The following is a 21,285-nucleotide window of genomic DNA, read 5'->3' as shown; positions in this document are numbered from 1 at the left end:
GAAGTTACTTTTGTCAGAACAGAAAACCATGACCCTTTCTACTTCTGCCATTTACCAGACTTCCTTGTTTTTATTCATGTGTATTCCAGTGTTGAGATCAGTGTGTGAGAAAACATTTTCCTACAATGTTCACATCCTATACTGAGTTCAAGAACTAGGATGCTGCTGGAATCCGTACAGCCAGAGTCCAGCCTGCTCTTCTAGTACCAGTGCTGTGAGGAAGGATGCTACTGTAGACCTAGCAGAGACAGGGAGGAGGGTGGTAGAGGTAGGAAGGAAACAGTGACACACAAATGTTTCGGTTTGTAAATAACTCTACAATAGAGAAAGACAGTAACAGCAGACAGACAGAGAGCACACAGACTCTACAACATACTCAGATGGACAGCCATTGTTTTAACTGTGTAAATTTGTTATAAACATGTGTAAAAGTATTGAGCATTGTGTGCCGGTCGCATACATTAAATGTTACAAATTGGTTACATACGGCAGGCCTACTGTTTATATTATTTCACCATCTATACACAAATGTAGCCTAAGTAGTAAATGTGTGTTTGTGAGTGGGGATGTGTGGTAATGTGGGCTGGTGTGGCTACAGTGCCAGGGCTGAATTTTTGTCCCAGTCCGCCCCTGGTACCGGCAGCTTGTGCCGGTACGAAAGAGGGAGCTCAACTTCCAGAGGCCTAAAAGACAGTGGTCAGCAGCAGTTCTAGCCAAAGTCAGGAGGTTCAGTGGCAGTGCTAGAGGCATGTACCAAAGTAGATCAGGCTTTGTTGCAGAGTCCGAGTTAAGCATCTAGGTGCAAGTTCACTCTCAAGTCAAGTGTCCAGTCAAACTTGATTAGTTGCATTAGGTGAGTCTCAACACATTTTATATCCACCAAAATAACCCGATATGAGACAACCAACAAAACAATACAATGTGTTATAATATGCATACATACACAATAAAAACTGTCAGGCAGAGCAGGATTATTAAACATTTATCGGGACACCTTGTCCGACTAAATACATTTACTCAAGTACAAATTGAAACACTTGTACTTTCCATTTTATGCTACTTAATACTTTTACTCTACTACATGTCAAAGGCAAATATTGTACTTTTTACTCCACTGCATTTGTCTGACAGCTTTAGTTTAGTTATTTTTATTCTTCTCTACTTTCCATGTCCTAAATAGTGAGATGAAGTGTCCCTTTTCTCACTTTGTTCTCACTCTACAGACAAACACATAATGATCTCATATCTGTAGATGCTGCTGTAAAGTATTTCAATTTGAAACCTCTTAAAAATTGCGACACACACATTAATGCAGCAGTTATATTAATGTATTATAATAGTAAAACACTGACAGGGACAATTGTACTGTACAGTAAATATTATCACTTTAAGAACTGTCACTGTATTTTACTGATAATTATTCTAATGCTTTTGAATGCAGGACTTACTTGTAGTGGTGTATTTTCAGTGTGTTGTTATTACTTTCATGGAAGTAAAGGATCTGAACACTTCTACAATGTTCACACATACGGTAGTACAAATTGGATGGCAATAATATGAGCTTGTTCAGAACAGACCATACGGAAAAGTGGCGCGGCCAGCGCCAATCATTACAGCCAATCTACTCATCCGGCTACAGGCCGCAGCCGGATGTTATTGAATATTTAGGCTACAGATTAAAATTTTGTGCACCGTGCTTCCAGACCTGTCTCATCCCAGGGCGTCTGATACCGACGCTTTGTCAGGCTTTCTCAAAGATTCGATTTGTTCCAAAATAACACAGTTAGTATGCACTTAGTATAGTACAATTAAAAAGTCATAAGCACATTTTAAAAAAAGCAAGTAAATCTTTTTTTCCACTTAAGGTATTATAATCCATTGCTGTTCAGATATGCAAGCTGTCAACAACAACTTAAAGTGCTCCATTAACAGAGGAAAGGTACGAACAAATAAGCAGCAGCCAGCAGAAACATGAAATACCAGGATCCATCATTACATGATCGAGCCTCAAGGCAGTTGTGTGACTGCAGAGTTGGTGCAAGGGTGAAAACACAGTAATTTGCGTTGACGTAGCACTCTGTCCATCAAACCCATCAGGTTAAATCAAGTTGAATTACATACGTTGACTGATTTGAGGCTAATTTGGTTTTCAGGTACTTCTGTATTAAGCTCCAAGTTGGCTTTATTGGAACTTTCAGATGATTTCTGACCAACATGACAACTCAGACTCTTGGGTGTTTGAGTCGGTTCAGGGCGTCTTCTACAATGTCCAGCTCATGACGAATGTCTTTCACCATGCTATTGATGCTGCTGGTGTCCTTCAGGATGTCCACACTCCGCGTGTAGGGGTTGTACCGTACTGTGAACGGACGCCGAATGGTCTTGGCAAACTCCCTGCAGATGCAGCAAAGTCATGTACTCAACATAATGGTATACATAAAATATGGTCACCCTAATTTCCCAATATGTTGAACTTTTCTAGGTTGCAATGATGAAACTTTGGCCATCTGATACTAAAGTGCTGGGTAATGACAATTGGTTGGAATACTTGCTCAATACAACAGAGATGATCTCAAAACATGTTAGATAATAGATTATAGCTACATTATTAAGGAAGGACTGTATTTACACAGAATTCTACTGACCTCATTTTGTTCTTGGCTTCCTCAAAACTCTGTGAGACAAAGTAAACTTCTTGGAACGTGGTTATTTTGCACTCCTGATTACAGGTCACCATGGGGTCAAACGGAAGGATATGGGCCTTGCCAGACAAAGCATGCTGATAGAAGAAAGAGACATTGTGGTTTAGTTGTTAGATTTTAGTAACAAGACACATTTACATATTGAGAGAATGCCCTTCTGGTTGGTCAAGCAACATGGTTTTGGCTACTGCGAACTGAATGCTCTAACAAGGTTACAGTGACGTAGATTGGCACACAGAATAGGACAAATGAGAGGTGTTTTGTCTTTCCGCTAAAAATACTTAAAAATAAATAGTAGTAAAATTGTTTCCTCTTAACACTTATTGCTGTAGATGAGCTGATAATACAGGAATTTGGTTGGTGAGGGTCGGTCAGTATTAAGATCACGATCATGAGAAAAACGATGAATATCTACAATCAATGGGTTTGTGGTAATGAAGGAACTATGGAGGTGAAAAGAAAGTTTCTCAGCCCAGGAGTTAGGTTCGTAGTTTGTTGAAATCTTTAAACAAAAAAATTAAGCCTGAAACCTGAAACTAAAATGCAGTTATATGGAAATAGTATAGAGTAGAGTAGAAACACAGCGCAGCAGATGCATCTGTGCTGTATTAAGCTAGACAGCAGGTCATATGTCACCTTGAGTTCACTGATGGAGGAGAGGAGTCCAGCTCCATAGGCCCTTAGCCTGCCATCCTGCTTACATAGACCAAACTCCACTGTGAAGAAATAACACTAGAACAAAACAGGGTGCAACTTTAAAATCATCCTAATAATATACATCATCCCATCATCAAATAATAATATACATTTGACTAAATTGTTTGTTTGTCTGCTCTCAATTTAATCTTAAAACTTTCTAATCACTGTTTTTGTTCTGTTGTTTTAAGGGTGGTTTACGGTATCCCACCTGCAATATTTGCAATATGACAGTCAGCTGCTCAACAGCATTGGATCTCATAAGTGTTGTGTTAAAATAAAATCTAGGAGACACACAAGCAGCCAAAATGTGAACACGAGAGCTGGTTTAAAAAAAAAAAAATAAAGTGTGTTGTAACATTGCACAGTGAGTGTGTGCGTGTATTTTCTCACTGTGGCCAGTTTCTGAATGTCGTCATCTGAAGCTCCCAGCGATGCTAAACCAATCTCTTGAGAGAACTGGGCGAAGCTGGGCTCAGCAAGCAGAGGAACATGACCCAGTAGCTCATGACATGTGTCTCTGCATCAAACACATAGTGTCACATAGTAGCGGTGGTGGAAATGGGGTGAAGGCACGGGCGTAAAAGTCTGCTCTGATATATTCACTGTCAATCACTTATAGTTGTTTACACGTTTATGCCTGTTGAACAGGTGTATTGATACACACGGTTTCTTAGGTGGTCATGAAATATAACTTATTGTGCTTTAATGCACCACAAATCCAGCTACTGTCCATACAGCCAAGGCATGATCCAAAGTGATGTTTCTGATTCTGCATTGTCATCACTACTGGCTACAGGCGAGATACATGTACATTACATCCGGAGGGCACATAAAAGGACGCAGTAAACTAACTATCGAGGCACTTTTCCCTGTGATTATGCTAAAGTTACATTGTGAACAACAAATACATGTTTAAATCAACTCCTCTACAAAGACACACATGGAGCAAAGTCAGTGGTCAGTGGTTGGAGGCGCTGGAGAAGTGAACCAGATGAAGATAACTCCAAGATTACTTGATTTGACCACTACTCATTACTGTGACTTAGTGCAGTAAAACCATGGCAAGTAAAAAGCCAGTACTTTATAAATCATATATATATACAGTACTATATAAAAAATATTATCAGCAAGCATAAACATGTAAACATGAACAAAGCGTAGATAGTAAATATAGAGACTTTGCTGTGACATTATTGTTGCTGCCCTCGAAACAACATTCAGTTCTAATCCTGTTCTGAATTAATTCTCTTTTTTAGGACTATATTTTTTTAAAAGCCGTTTTAGTGATGAAAAAGAACCAATAAGAGTAGTAGTATGGATGAAACCCTAACAATACCTATCCCTAAACACGAGGTCAACACTACAATATGTCAAAAAACACATTTTAATGGGGACCCACTTAATTTCCCTGGGACTCACTACAGTTAAAACCTTTCAACATCACTTAAGCTGTCAAAAAAACTCATCAACACTGATGGTGGTTCACTTTCCTCAAACATTTGTGGCATCTTTGACATATCTAGTCTAGTTTACGTAACATTAATCTTGATTATATGACCGTTCGTGTTATTGTTGGACAGGAGAGAAGAGGAAACAATGCAGCGGAGAGGAGACAGCATCAAAGCAGCAAAGCAGAGAGAACATAAATAAGCCAAATCATCAACACTGTCATCAAGAAAATAAGATCTCTACAATCTTTGCAATCAATAAAATCTGTAAGAATGAATATAATGAATGAATAATTAATCAAATTTTCCAATGACACCTCTCCCACCTTCCGACCCCCACACAAATATATTCCCCTAGTAAAAGTATGACTGTGGAAGGCAGAGCAAATGAATGAGTTGTGTGCGTGCATGTGTGTACTCACGGTTCAGGTGTATACAAGGGCTCAGAACTGTGACGGACATACTGAGTGCAGTGGAATACTCTGAAGGCCAGGCCTGCTAGAAAGTCTCTGGGGGAGAGGTACCCTGCCACTGGTCGAATGATGAAGCCTGAGCGCTCTATTCAACACACACACACACACAAAATACTGGGTCTGTTTCTTTGGTAGAAAGAAATTCCAGTGAAAACTGTTGACATCAAAGTCTGTGGATTACCCAGATTACCACGGACAATGGGCCTCATACAAGAACTACAAACACATTTACTTAAAGCAACATTACGAAGTAATTTTTTATTAAAATAACAGCTTCAAAATAACCTGACTTGTATTAGGGTTAATGGCGTCTCTGTCATTGCCTCTCCGGGCCCAGGACACCTGCTATTAGACCATGTAACACTGGAATGTTCCAGAGAGGCTATGGACATTTTGTTAGCTAATGGCAGGGGCGAAGAGACAGAAGAGGATGTTGACGGAGGAAGCTAAGAAGAGAAACGTCGGAGCCAGATAACGAAAAGATATCCTGGGTATGTTGAACTTGTTTCATGGGAAAGGTCCCATTTGTTTCTCAGCTTGGATTACGCTGCCTGCCTGGTGTGTTTTGTTCTGTGTCAGCATTTAAACCCTCAGTTCTGTTCAGTATTTGTTGTCTCCTCATCATTTGTAGAGTGCCTGTTTCCATGGTATTTGAAGTACCAGCCCAGTTTTGCTTCAGCTCTGGATTTTGCTCTGTTTTGGTTGTTTGCTCTTTAGGACATGTTTCTGCATTTAAGATACGTTTTGGACTACTACCTTTGTAGCGCAAGCTTTTTGTTGTATTTAAATAATTATTTTACTGGATCTACCCTGTCAAGTGTCTGCATTTGGGTATCCCTATCTATGCATTTGGGAATTCCTGCCAGATTAAGCCAATGATCAAATCTCATGATCATGCACTTTGTATGTACAGGGGGTATTCATCAAATTGAAGTTTGAGTAATTCACAGATGAGTTTGTGTAGTTAAGACTCGGACTTGCTGAGTCTGACTTAGAACATTTGTATAAGCAAGCCTCAGTGAGTAAGAAAGGTTAAGGGTAAGATAAAAAAAAAAAAAGACAATCTTGCATAATTGTTTTCAGGACATTTAAGCATTTTCAAAGCTTTGAGCACCACAAAGAAAAGTGGGTCCATTTGCCTCCTTTGTAAAGGAGTAGAAGCATAAGAGAAGTTATTGAGGCTCACTATGCATCCTCAATATGATAGTAGAAAAAAATAAACAAAATCCTGATTTCCATGTTTTGTGTTTCAATCTTTTAGTCTCCAAAATAACTTATTCACAATTTACATGAGCTGTGAGTTAATGTTAATGCACAAACATTACATTGAATGTGCCCATCACACAAACACATGAAATGTATTTGTGTCAATCTGTTGCATGGATAGGAAAATGCTTTCTCACTTTTATTGCACGTCTTTTGCTTTATGCAGTTTACATTGATTGGTAAGTATCTGTTGAACGATTTCAAATAATAAATCAGCAAGTAGGCTAAAGCTCCATGTTGAGTCATATTTATGGTAACAAAAAAATAATCCTGAACAAATCTGGCCCACTATGAGTTTGTGGAGCTGATATCATCTTGTCATTAGATAAAATGCTGCTGAGGGCACTTCAGCATCAGCTTACACTCTGAGCCATGGCAGATGTTGTTATCACGTGATTTGCTAAGGCACTTCAAATTATCAAAACTGGCTTAGAATTGAAACGTTACCGTTGAGGAAGTGTGAGACATCCTCCAGCTGGGGGATGTTGTCTTCGCTGTAGTTACAGTATTTGGTGAGCAGAGGGAGGTTCTTCAGATGCTCCTTGCAGGCATGGCTGAGGTACAGCTTGTTGAGCTCCCTGAACACCACACCCCAGGTATGCACCTCCTCTGCTGTGAAGTCTATCCGAAATATAGGATCGCCCCTGACAAACAGAAGTTAGCTTACTGGCTTCAATATAAATAATTTAAAATCCGATAAATAAAACACAAGATAAACAACATAGCAATGTAGGGAATTCTGTGTACATTTGTGTCAGATCTCAAACTGGTTTCACTTCATAACTGTCAAAAGTGTGTTTCTTTTTATTACAGTAGGCCTAACTCTTTAAGAAGGTCATTATTATTCTTCGGACTCAAAGGATTTTTCCGGTTAACCCGGAAAGCCGGATCGCTATATGAAAGCACACACACGTGTGCGGGATTACGCGGCGGACATTCATCCACGTTTATTGAGGGATCTCGGTGTGGAAGCAGCTTTTAAGACTCTTTCCCTGCTTCTCATCATAGCACCTGTGGCTTCCTACACACCTGAAGCAAGTTCCAGTAATCAACCTTTCCTGTGTTTAGCCACAGCTCTACAATCAGTCTCTGCACATGCTTCAGCTTAGTGTTTAGTTAAGTTCGCTCTTTTTGCACCAGTTGTCTTGATTCCTGTCTGATTATTAATTGTTTTCTTGCTCCTGTCTCAGATCATCGCTTCAGCTGTGGAAGCCCAGCCTGCCGGCCTGTTCTGTGTTTTTTGGATCACCCACCCTCCTGTCTGCATACTCTCTGCCACTGCCCTTCGGATCACTTTATAGCCCCATTCTCTTTTGTTCAATAAACCCCAGTGTCTGATTCTAACCTTGCCTCTGTGTCTGCTCCTGAATCCAAATATAACTCAGCTCAACAATAATATGAGATATAATCCTATTCATTTGCTGAGTGGGCTATTAACCTTACCCTTTCTTCTATTCATTTTACTGACAGGTCTCCACTGGATGTAATATTGATTTGATCATAAAGTCAGTCCTCTTGTTTAATAAATCGCTCTACATCCCAATTGAGACAATTGTCTCACACCTTTTATTTCTTGTTATCGATTACAGAAATAAAGCAATCTGTGTGTGTGTCTGTCTGTTTGTATTTCGATTATGTCAGGAACCGGTCACCCAATCGGCTTCAAATGTGGAGGATGTGTTGTTGTGGACCCAAGGGAGTGCAGTGTTGCGTTTGGTGCAATTTGAACACACAACATACTCAGAATGACTAAATATACAAGGGAACAGTGGAGCTCTGCAGCAGCGATGGCAGGGAACACTCACTCGGGCGGGGCTTATGGTGCTCAGCACCGCAATAGCGAGAGTGGGTTATGATGGCAGGGACGGGGCTTATATGCTCTGATGTGGTAAGGTATAGTTGACGTTACATGGAAGTTACTCCCTCATACTGACAATATGTCTTCCAACCTCCATGTGTAGGCCAATTACAACATCCACACTGGCAGGTGCACACTGCATTTAAACTGGGAGATCTTTTCAATGCTTTTACATTAACAATTATTTAAAAGCAACATTAAATTCCATTTAGCATATCATACTCAGACACACTCAACACCCTTTCTTTGTTGTGTTTGATTTCAAAAGAAATCAAGGGCCAAGCCTTTACATGAAAAACACCATCAGACTGAAATCACATGCAAAACTCACACAATTCCTTTTCATGACATTAAGAATTTTTTGCTTGTTTACCCTAATGTACTTGTTCCTCTTTTTGATTTTGTCTTTATGCATCATCATCCTATTTCTGAATACTATTGACATAATTTTATTTGGTCTGGAAGTTGCTAATTCTTTTTTATTTATTGTCAGTTTTGTGCAGATGGAGAATATAATGATAGGTGTGTTTTTGATATTATATTTTTATTTTGCCTAACATGGTGCGTCTCAAGGGATTTATCCTTCATTTTTGAAACATGTCAGCTAAATCAATTTTATACATGAAAGCAAAATGAAACAATTTGAAGTGAATCACATTTAAATAAACAATGGAACTTACTGTTTGTAGCTCATAGCCAAATCAGCAAAATATTTTCTTCTTTTACGATATATGTTGTCTTTAAATCCCTGCAAAAACAACACACTCACAATCTCAATTTATATTTTCACAATTTTATAGTTATAAAAAAAAAAAAAAGGATAAGCCATTTTAGACAAGAAACAAAAAACCCACAGGTTACTCTGTAACAACTGTATCTGTCCTACATACCGGATGATCAGCATCTAATTCAGAGCCATACATCAAAACCCTGTTCGCACACAGATCCAAATCAGAGACCTTCTTAGGGAACCAGGGCACATCAGCCATATCTGCAATACAAATTAGGTTAAATTATTTTAAAGTTGCTTGTATCTCATAAATTTTCTGCTAGACCTTCCATGTACTTATGAGTTAACAGTTACAAAACAGGCGTGTGAGTTAGATTTGAACCATATAAGCTATTAATGTTGATTGTACATCATTTAAAATATGCCCACCATCATCAGGGAGAGTGGAGTTGTCAAGTGGGGTCATCTCAACAATATCAGTATGCTTCCTTAGCAGCTGAGTCAGCTCCTTAAGTTGTTTATGGTCAGTGTCACAATCCACAAAGATCTCAAAGTCTGAATTCCTTCGTTTGGACTTGCGGGACTCGATATGAATGAGGTTGACATGTTTTTCCTGCACATGTATAACATAAGAAGAAAAAATGCGGAACCTCTTCCAAACACAATTAAACATATCCAGAGAAGATTATTTCAACAAAAAATATTCAGAAACTTGACTACTAATTTAAAGATGAAATGATGAGAAGGCATGTTTTTGTAAATGAAACACCCACCTGGAAAAGCTTAAGGGCCTTGACAAGACCACCGACTTCATCTTTCACTGAGAATATGATAGTTGCAATGCCTTTCTCAGAGCTGGTGGGCTTTCCAGGGGAGCTGCTCTTGTTGTCCGGGCTCTCATCAATTTTACTGAAGGTAACCTTATAAATTTAGTGTAAAAAAAACAAAACAAAGAAACATTTATGGATTTTCTTTTTCCATTTATGCTTGTTGAGACTACCTGATTAAATAAAGATTATATTTTTTAAAAGACCGGTTGTTATGGCCATTCTAGAGCTCTACATTGTGGGACACAGAGACTGGCCCAATGCATACTGGAGATCTTTTCGGTAAGACATCTGGGTATTTTTTAGCTTTCAATCGATTTTGCTTTTGTTTGTATACTGCATTCTCCATGGTATATATTTGCCAAATACTGCTGGTATTGTAGCCGGTTTTGAGTACAGCCATCTAGATCTTATACAGCCAGTCAAGTCTTGCATAAAGCAATAACTACACAGACTCTGAATAATTAACCAACATTAGCTTTCCTGTTAAAGTCTTCTTGTTATCTAACTTACAAATATGAACACACTTCTTGTCCTGCACCTTAGCTTGTTAAACGAGTCACCAAACAAGCATTCACAGAGATAAAGTGCACTGTTGTGTACAGCATGTAAACAATATCACTCCGGACCTGTTAGATGCTGGTGTGGTCCTTACTCTTCCATACCACTAACAACATGACATGTAGGCTACAACGCAAATAAGTTTAACACTGGCACTCTGGCAGTCTTCCAGCTGCTATCAATCAAACACAGACACAGCCAGCCCTGCAGCCAGCTGAGACAAAAAGGAGCATTTCTGATATAAAATAAAAAAAATGCTTTGATATTATTTTTGATTACGAAATGAAAACAAAATGTGGTTTCAGTTGTAAACAATCTTTCACTAAGCTTATACCAATCAGAAATCATTTGACAGCTTTGTCAGCTCTAGTGGTTAACAATTTTGAAGTTACCTTTACTTAAAACTGCTACTAAAAAAGCCAAGTCCTTTAGCTGAGGCTTTTCACATATACCACAAGCATCGTTAGTGCTACTTACTTCATTGTTGAGCTGCTTCTCCTCAGACTCAAAAGAACATCTTTTGCGTGGTCCCTGTTCGTCTGACTTTTTGGCATACATGGCTGTCTCTAGATCAGCAGTAGAAAGGTAATATACAATTAATGCTCAGTATAGTTGTTTGTTCTGCACCAGCTACCGCTAAACTTGAAACTAGATGACAGTGAGTTCTCTGAAAGGAAGAAAGCCTCTCTCAACAGTAGAAGACTTTTGGATCAGATACAGTTTGAGTTGCCAGCTGTACTGTAACACAGAGCAAAATGCTGGGGTATTTATGGAGCTTTAGTGGAGGGGAGGGTGCGAGAGGGAGCAGCTATTTCTTTCAGCAGGACGGAGATTAAGAAGGGTCAGAATAAACATTACTAATCATCACTAACGGGAAAATAGGTTCACACACTTTGACAGTCCAATAAAAAGCAATAGAATACCTTATTTATGAGCAACAAATATTAGATTTAAAATCTGAAACTGATATTTCTCTTTCAAAGGAATTATATGTGATTATATGCATGTTATGTATATGTTCAAAACACTATGGACATATTTGTTCCTGTCTTATGTTGAATTTTCTTCTGTCTGTTTGGTCTGTGTTTCTTGTTTCCTGTTTTACATTAAAGTTTTGTCTGCCCCTTGTGTCAGTGTCGCGTTGTACTTCCTGTGTATGTCTCACTGATTGCCTTAGTGGTTACACCTGTGTGTGATTATATTTGCCTCACCTGTGTATTTCGGTGGTGGTCTGTCTCTCATTTGTTGTGTTTTCGTTGTTCTGTATGGTGTGCTTCACAGTGGAGGTTTGGATTGCTTGTGTTTCATGTTTCCGGTTTATTCCCTGTGTTTTGGATTTATTTCTGTTGGACTCTTGGACTGTTTGCTTACCTCAGTCGTGGATTACCTTGTTTTGTTTGGACTGCCAACCAGCTTCACATCCACTGTTAGGGTGCTTTCACACCTGTAGTTCGGTTCGTTTGGTCCGGAACAAGTGGAAAAAAATAAAACTGTTGCATTTTAGTTCTGGTACGGTTCATGTTCACGCTGCAGTTTTACAAACGAACCGGAGTACTACTTGGTTTCCTATTTTAATATAATTAAGGAAAATACCTACGCTGGCAAGTAGGCTATATGTTACCAAATGATTTTCATAAACACAGAACGGTTTATACAGATCAATTATGAGATCACTGAACACATTTTGTGATCAGCAGATGGATTTATTAGTGGTTTAGCTTTGGAAATAATGCTCAGATCCCATCTCTGCTATCATAAAATCCTGTGGTTGGTTCGTTTGCTTTCACGCCACAAGCGAACTGCACCAGAATTTGTTTGAAAGCTACTGAGACTACCTCTTCAAGGAGGTCTTGGTCTGCTTGTTTGGTCAGCTTTTGGTGCGCACCCGAGCTCGATTGCTGCATTCACACCTGCCCAAACGAACCACACCAAGGGGGAAAACAAACTCTAGTTCCATTCAACCAAACTAAATGAGGCCGGTGTGTTTAGAATTTTGTTTAGTGTACTTTTACTTAAATAAATGGTCGGAATAGTTCTTCCACCACTGGCAACGCACTATGAGGGGGATCCAGCCACCACTGTTTTGTCACAGAGTGAAAACTCATCTGTTCAGACTGTACCTTGACCCACACTTTTTTTACTTATTGTTTCTAAATGTAGCATTTAAAGCATTTCAGCATATTTGATGGAGTTGATATACTTGCATGATTCTTGCAGTTGTATCCACATGGTTGTATGCACTCATTGTAAGTTTTTGGATAAAAGCTTCAGCTAATTAAGTGTAAAATAACTTAATGATGTCTGCCCTAAAATGCACTTAAGTAGAAAAGTGAAACACAACCAGGTTCATAACCAAACAGTTGAGAAACAAACAACAAACTTAAAGGTGCCCTGTAGAGTTTTGTTGTAAACAAAGTTTTTGTTTAAATACTGTATAGTATTTCTTCCACAAACACATTGTGCGGGGGCGGCTTGTTCATTAGGATAGACTGGGTGACGTACTTTTCTCACACCACACTGTTACTTAGCTGTGACTGTTTTTGACAGACAGTTTATCTCTGAATATTCCTGTCCAATCAGCGTCAAGTCGTTTATGCTCTGTAAAATGCCATAGGCTAAGCTAATCTTGATAGTTATTATAAAGCCAAATTTTATGCTTATGTTAAATGTGATTGTTATTAAGCCATGTTTTATATGTGGTGGTGGAGTCAATTTAAAATTAGCTGCACTTAACCAGTAACAATTATTTGATGTTGTGTTGTTTTTTTTTCTTCTATTGCCAGAAACCAAAGAAGAGGAGGAAGCTTGATGTGGCCACCAATGGCATCTTGTAAGAGGAGGGTAAAAAGAAGAACAAGTAGGAAAACAACAGAAAATAAACCAACAACAATAGAATATACCTTTAATATTTCCCCTTACATGCCTTGTTGTTTATGTGTAAATACAGAGGAAGAATGGGAGAACAGCACATAGCTCGTTTTTGCTGTGATTATAGAGTACAGGAGCAGTGGAGCCACCACTAATAATACTGTGTAACTACAGGATAACAAGTGTTTTTTTTTACAACTCTCTGCTTACCTTATTAGTCTTGTGTAATGTGAAAATGAAAAACTGTAAATAATTTTATTCATTGCACATCATCAGCCCAGTGTCACCGTGTTTTCTTCTGGATTTGTTGTTCCTAAATAAAAGGTTTGTCACAGCTAAATCAGATGATTGTGAGAGTCATCCTTTTTTTCATTAATGGTAAAATAGTTGCCTTTACATCCAAAGGTCTAAAGATGTGTTGATTTTTGACTGAGGACTGTTCATTCATTGTAGACATTGACAATGAACTTCAGTATGTAGCTGTTCACAAATTGCCCCCCTGAGAGATTTAGCAGGAGCCACCACTGGCACTGTGGATCCTTGAGGTCCAATAAACGTGTTCAATGCACTTCCTATTCTTACTCAGTTCAGTTCCCTTTTATTTATATAGTGCCAATTCATAACAGATGTTAAGTCATCACATCACACTTTTGATGGAGCAGAAGCCTGTACTACAAAGCGAGGTAACTGGCTTATCCAGTAACTTCATGAGTAACTTTGGGATGTCGGGTGTAACTTTCCAATTAACCCGTACTACGAAAGGTGGATAGGTTTTACTCGAGGTATTCTGTCATGGCAATTTACACTGCATCTTTAAACTGCTCCGAGCAGGTTGTCTTCGTGGTTAACTCAATGTTACCCTATAGACATGGATAGGCTATTATAAGTGTGGGCTACACAACACATCTGTACTATAATGTAATGATGAGACCGTTTGATCAAATATTTTAGATTTTACACAAGTGCTTTCCACTGTGGTTGCAGTTGAAATATAGTTATTCTTAACACAATAGCATTACATACAGATATCCCTGCAGCCTCTGATATCTAGAGAGTAGATCTTAATTCATTAACAGGTAAATTTCTGAGATGAAGCCCATCTTTCATATTGAATCATCCTACATATTTAGATTTAACATTTTTCATGTCCAAAAAATACAGAGCCAGGAGAGGTGGGTAAAAATCAGAGATAAAAGTATTACATTTAGAAGAACAAATTTCACAAGTATTTTCTCATTGTGAAATCTGGGCGCATAGTATAATTTGATTTATCACTGCGGGCATATTACACGGCAAGCAGCGGCATCTGTGGTGTGATGTTGCAACCTTGTGAAGTGAAGCCATGTGGTTCCTTCCCTTCTCTCATAAATTTATGAATAAAATGTGATTTTTCCAATAAATGTAACACTCGTGCATAAAATCCAGTTTAGTGGACCTTTAATCCACTAACCAAAATTTTATTCATGTCATAGTACCATTTAACTCCAATGCAGGCAGTCAGAGTTTGTCAGACCTGACTTTCCTTGATAACCCCGAGTTAAATCTGAGTAGGTTAAATACTTACTTTTTTATAGTACAGGCCTCAGGTCTAGACCATACTCTTTGTAATATTATAAGACCCAACAATTCCCATTGACACCTTCACTGCATAAACTATCAGAAGTGTTTTTAGTTTTTTATATATTTTTTAAATAATTCTTTAAGTTTTCTATATAAATAACATGAACATAAACACATTATTTCTGCCTTTTAGGTTGGAATTCTATTGTGGAGAATAATACCTAAATTAGGAGCGAATTCAGCATGTATGAATGCGATGCAAAATGCTTTATTAAGCATAGTTTTAGCATAGACTCCACAGCCCTTGTAGTCCAAGGCTACATTATGATCTTAGCAGTGTACACTGCAGGGGGGTGTCTCAGTCTGCCCAAGCATAAAAAAAGGCACATTAAACCAGCTATTTATAGCCCTATTCAGTGATGGCCTCATCCTCCATGAGATGGTGCGTCTTTTGTTCTGAGTTGCGTCAGGATCTTGGAACTGATTTCCTTGCCTGCAGTATAGTTATATTAGCTATTTAAGTTTTTCTTGGTTGACCTATTACAAGTGTTTTTTTCTTATTGAAACAGCAGTTGACACAAATGCATTACTTAATTTCCACTCAGCAAATGTTTTAAGTGGCTACTTTACATCCCACCTATACAAGTACACATTAATATTACATTTTTATTTACATGTTGGCTTACTCCCATAAAGAATGTGTTCTTATACACATTTCTACCCATTTAAAAGAAGCCTTATGGCCAAGGGCACCCTTTCACTCCAGGGCCCACATTGGCCATACAGTAGTCAATCGGAAGGGTAATTTTAATTATAGCAAGAGACAGGAAGTCTCTGTTATCTGGTTCTTTAATTTTGTCTGAAACAGTATCCTGTATCTCTAAGAGGCTCCATATGAGACCTGGCATATTTAAACACATTTACAGCCAGATCTGACCTTCAGCAACCCTCTAAGAAGAAAATCATGGATGCAGGTTCTCTAGTAACAGGTTATCCGCAGCCAGGATTTTCTGAGACGTAAATCTGACGTTGGTGCAGCTCTGCTCTTTTGAGGAGTCTAATGAAAACCAATCATAGAGTGTGATCTGTCCATCTGCTCTCTGTTTATACAATTAGAAAGGACTTTGTGTACCATTGAAAGGTATTGTTTATTGGGTTCTACTGCTGGATGGTCTCTGTGCAGGGTCATTCTGCAACCACACATGTTCATTTTTGATGCTTTATTTTATTAGGCTATGCCCTTTCAGCACTGAAACATTTTGAAATAATTAACATGAATGATAGCTGTAACAGTAAATCACTTCTCTGAATAAGGTATATAGGACTGTGATGTCAAAACGAGACTGCTGTGAAGAATGAAGTAATCAATAAATGATGACACTGCCACTGTAGGCATCTATGGGAGGGTAATTGACAAGTACCCTATATATGTTGTCCCTTTATACTGGCGTCCTATTCAGGATGTATCGTTTCTTGCTCAATGCAAGCTGGGGTAGCAATAGATCAGTGTGAGTTTATAACCATAGCTTATATGATTACAGGTTAAGCCCACTGTTCCTCGTTCCTTTTCTGTTAGCATCCTGGTTCAGCTAGTTGTTTCACCAAGTATGTAATTACACTCACTTAAAGGATTATTAGGAACACCTGTTCAATTTCTCATTAATGCAATTATCTAATCAACCAATCACATGGCAGTTGCTTCAATGCATTTAGGGGTGTGGTCCTGGTCAAGACAATCTCCTGAACTCCAAACTGAATGTCAGAATGGGAAAGAAAGGTGATTTAAGCAATTTTGAGCGTGGCATGGTTGTTGGTGCCAGACGGGCCGGTCTGAGTATTTCACAATCTGCTCAGTTACTGGGATTTTCACGCACAACCATTTCTAGGGTTTACAAAGAATGGTGTGAAAAGGGAAAAACATCCAGTATGCGGCAGTCCTGGGAGCGAAAATGCCTCGTTGATGCTAGAGGTCAGAGGAGAATGGGCCGACTGATTCAAGCTGATAGAAGAGCAACTTTGACTGAAATAACCACTCGTTACAACCGAGGTATGCAGCAAAGCATTTGTGAAGCCACAACATGCACAACCTTGAGGCGGATGAGCTACAACAGCAGAAGACCCCACCGGGTACCACTCATCTCCACTACAAATAGGAAAAAGAGGCTACAATTTGCAAGAGCTCACCAAAATTGGACAGTTGAAGACTGGAAAAATGTTGCCTGGTCTGATGAGTCTCGATTTCTGTTGAGACATTCAGATGGTAGAGTCAGAATTTGGCGTAAACAGAATGAGAACATGGATCCATCATGCCTTGTTACCTCTGTGCAGGCTGCTGGTGGTGGAGGTGTAATGGTGTGGGGGATGTTTTCTTGGCACACTTTAGGCCCCTTAGTGCCAACTGGGCATGGTTTAAATGCCACGGCCTACCTGAGCATTGTTTCTGACCATGTCCATCCCTTTATGGCCACCATGTACCCATCCTCTGATGGCTACTTCCAGCAGGATAATGCACCATGTCACAAAGCTCCAATCATTTCAAATTGGTTTCTTGAACATGACAATGAGTTCACTGTACTAAAATGGCCCCCACAGTCACCAGATGTCAACCCAATAGAGCATCTTTGGGATGTGGTGGAACGGGAGCTTCGTGCCCTGGATGTGCATCCCACAAATCTCCATCAACTGCAAGATGCTATCCTATCAATATGGGCCAACATTTCTAAAGAATGCTTTCAGCACCTTGTTGAATCAATGCCACGTGGAATTAAGGCAGTTCTGAAGGCGAAAGGGGGTCAAACACAGTATTAGTATGGTGTTCCTAATAATCCTTTAGGTGAGTGTATATACAGCACAATATGTCTATGCGTGCAGAAGATGCATTAGGATTTTCTGGGCTTTGGATTTACTAAGATCTTTGTTCATCATGATCAAATTTAATCAGATTAAATAATGTCAAATCTGATTTGTTGAAGGTTGCTCGAGGGGTTCCACAATGTTCAGTGCTTGGCCCACAACTGTTTCTACTATATAAATGACATTTGTAAAGTGTCTAAATTGTAAAATTTTATATTTGCTGATGACAAATTTATTTTTCCGAGAGCAATATAAGCTCTGGGAAAAGTTTGGAACAGCAACTGAATGCACTGGAAACGGAACTGAAAGTGCTGAAAGACATGGTTTGATATTAACAAGTTATCACTGAATTTATTAAACTGCTTTTATAATATTTGGTTATTGGCAATTCAGTAGTCAAGATAAATCTATGATCAGTGATGCTGGAATAAAGAGATTTTCTGGGTGTGATAACTGATCTTAAATTATGCTGGAAACCACACATTAATAATGTGTATAAAAACAAAAATGTCTAAAACCTTGCATTATTATATAAAACTAAGGATCTCTTGAATCAGAAAACACTATATATACTGTATTGTTCTCTTATTGATCTATACATTACCTAGTGTGTGGAGGTGTGGGGAATCACATATAAAAGCAACACTAATCCCAAAAATCGACCTGATTATTATGAACTAACCAATGCACCATTTATTAACTTACAGGCTTTAAAATGTTTTGATTTATTGATTATAAAATTAAACAGATAATATATAAAGCACAAAATAATATACTTCCTCAATATATTCAAAGGTTTTTCGAAATTAAAGAAAGCCAGTATGTCTGCTGTGGAATCCTTCAGGTTTCTGGATTCCACTATCTCCCAGGACCTGAAGTGGGAGCCCAACAACTTCACTATCAACACAGTCATTACAGTGTGCAATAACCCAGTAACTCTGTCTCCAATCAGCCACCTGTTTACTGGTTACCACTTATTGTTTAGTCATCATTCTCTATTTCAGAGATGTTCATACTGTTCATATTGTCATTTTGTATATTGTATATACTATATACCAAATCCACCTACCTCGAGTACGTAACACCTGCAAATAATACTTATTTATTCCAGCATCCTTTGTACTATGCTCCATTGCAATTTGTGTGTATGTGTACATGTATGTGAATGTGTACCTGTATCATTCATCCATTTCCGACATGTACATAATAATAATGGTAATGATCCTTGCGACCCTGTATGCAGGATAAGTTGGTGATGAATGGATTGATGGTAACGATAATTTACTCCTGCATCCTTTGCACTATGTCTTAATCTGTATATTGTTTTTGTTTATAGTGTGTATATATGTGTTTCTCTATACTGTAGCCTGTGTCTGATTTTATTATTGTATTATTTTACAAGTATGCACATCGTGAACATGCTAAGTCAAATTCTTTTTATGTGTACACATACCTGGCAATAAAGCTGATTCTGATGAACTAAGGGGAATAGGTGTGTTTAAAAAAACAAGGGTAAGGACAAACATAAAAAAACAGATCCATAGACCTACCCGTTGGTTGCAATATAATTTTTCTCAATAACAATAACAAATATTCAATATTTCATCAATAAATGTTTGATTTCATTCATCTGAATTACAAATGAATTTGCACTTAATTGTTCTATTAAGATATTAATTTTGTTGAGGAAAAAGATTTACTAATCATCTTTGTTGAAAAAAAGGTTTTATCAGAATCACTTTGAATATTGTACCTCAGATTTGTGAGTGATCCACAGTTAGGCATCAAGTGTTTGTCATGTTTTAGACATAAGGATTGGTTAAAACCACAGCTAACCATCTGATTTCTTCAACTTTCACTGCCTTTAAAATCTGCCTTTAAACTTGAAATAATGATTTGTCATTTATCGTGATAATTAATGATATCAAATGGTATGAAATGTTTTTATTGTGATAAAACTTTGGCCATATTGCCCAGCCTTAGGTATATTTACCTGCTGTGTGTGTGTGTGTGTGTGTGTGTGTGTGTGTGTGTGTGTGTGTGTGTGTGTGTGTGTGTGTGTGTGTGTGTGTGTGTGTAGTGGTTGTCTTCGTGGTGGTAGTTGCTGATTCATTGTTCAGCATTTGTCAGGACTGACTTTTTCAGTGGGTCTCCAGAGTTATACCCGTGTTTATTGGATTTCCGCCGTTGTTTCCCCTTGTTGTTTGGACTAACCTTTCTTTTGTACTTATGGACACACTGGTTTACTTTGATTTTGCTTTTGGACTGCCTGACTCACACACCATCTGTAGTTAAATGTCACTAACTGTACCCGTCTCCATGTCTGCGTTTGGGCCCCAAACCCCCTGTTACTTAAATAGCAAAGTTTTATAATATGTCACGTTCATTGCTTAGCAACATACCACTGACATCACCAATCTAGCCATCTCTGGAAATCATTACAGGGGAAGAACGTTCTCTTCATAGCTAGCAAAACTATTATGAACAGACTCATTTGTTTGACCAATGTTTTGCTCCCCAGGTTTATTCCAGTTAACTTTAGCCTATTTATCAGGAGTTTATCTGATTTGATTGATTAATGATCTAATTTGAGTGTCTGGCCCACAGGCAATGTAACATTACCATGGATGTATAAAGATAACGTCATCCCTTGGCAGACGGCATGAAAAACCTGGGGCCTTTCTCATTTCCCTATTTTGTGCCTCCTCGATCCTCCGTCCTCCTTCCTGTCACCTGGAAATTGATCTCAGTGCGCCATCTTGAAGGACATTTCAATTCCTAAAATGCACCTTGAGGATCGAGGAGGTTTGCCGCAGGAGCTCTGATCGAGGAAACACAGGTGCATCCTTCATGGAAACCTTTGGCAGCCGTGACGTTTGAAAGAGGCGTGGCATACAGCAGGAATATATAACCCATAATGAGCAGGACTCTACAGTGTTCTTTTGTATTCACAAGTTGTGTTAGTTATAAGTATTTGAATATACAAATATAAAATGTTTTCACACATTCATGGTGATGCCCCAGCTACAATAGGCTACTATTGTCTCTATATTGATTCCATAGGAAAGGAGGGTTTTATTCATAGAATTAGGCACACACTGGGAATTCAAATATTTCCCCTTACAACACTGCTGGACGATGGGGTACTTCATAAAGTGGAGACATAAGGAAGTAGCACACTTCCTTAAAACCACATCTCGCAAGGTTTATCTCTCAGATGGCAAAAGTAGTAATGTCGATACTACTCCAATGGGAGGCAGCAATACACTAAATGTTGCCTAGTCTGCTGGAAAAGAAGAAGAAGGAGGAAAGCAGACTGTTGTTGTTGGTTGTTACTCACATGTTTGGAACGCAGCCCTCCTTTAGGTTGTAGTGTAGCTCTGGATGTATTGAACGCAGCCGCAGCTTGTCTGTTACTGTCCCCGTCACATATCGGGGCT

The 21,285-nt window shown here is 38.6% G+C and overlaps 1 protein-coding gene across 1 annotated transcript; it reads right to left on the bottom strand.

The window, feature by feature from the left end:
* Positions 1-2,222: 2,222 nt before the first annotated feature.
* LOC119889771 (tryptophan 5-hydroxylase 1-like) lies at positions 2,223-21,269 on the bottom strand. The gene is made up of 12 exons (XM_038700581.1): positions 21,186-21,269; positions 11,042-11,130; positions 9,950-10,096; positions 9,606-9,789; positions 9,337-9,437; positions 9,127-9,194; positions 7,036-7,232; positions 5,272-5,407; positions 3,792-3,918; positions 3,339-3,434; positions 2,646-2,779; positions 2,223-2,394 (listed from the first exon to the last, which is right to left on the bottom strand). Exons 2-12 carry the CDS (start codon positions 11,120-11,122, stop codon positions 2,223-2,225), a joined length of 1,443 nt encoding a protein of 480 aa, XP_038556509.1. The 5' UTR covers positions 11,123-11,130; positions 21,186-21,269.
* Between the last annotated feature and the right edge of the window lie 16 nt (positions 21,270-21,285).

Source organism: Micropterus salmoides, unplaced genomic scaffold (assembly GCF_014851395.1).
Source record: "Micropterus salmoides isolate LMB-PRFRI ecotype aquatic unplaced genomic scaffold, ASM1485139v1 Ms_hic_scaffold_6, whole genome shotgun sequence".
In the NCBI taxonomy this organism is placed as follows: domain Eukaryota; kingdom Metazoa; phylum Chordata; class Actinopteri; order Centrarchiformes; family Centrarchidae; genus Micropterus; species Micropterus salmoides.
The sequence above is the reverse complement of the archived record's forward strand: the minus strand, read 5'-3'. Positions and strand labels throughout refer to the sequence as shown.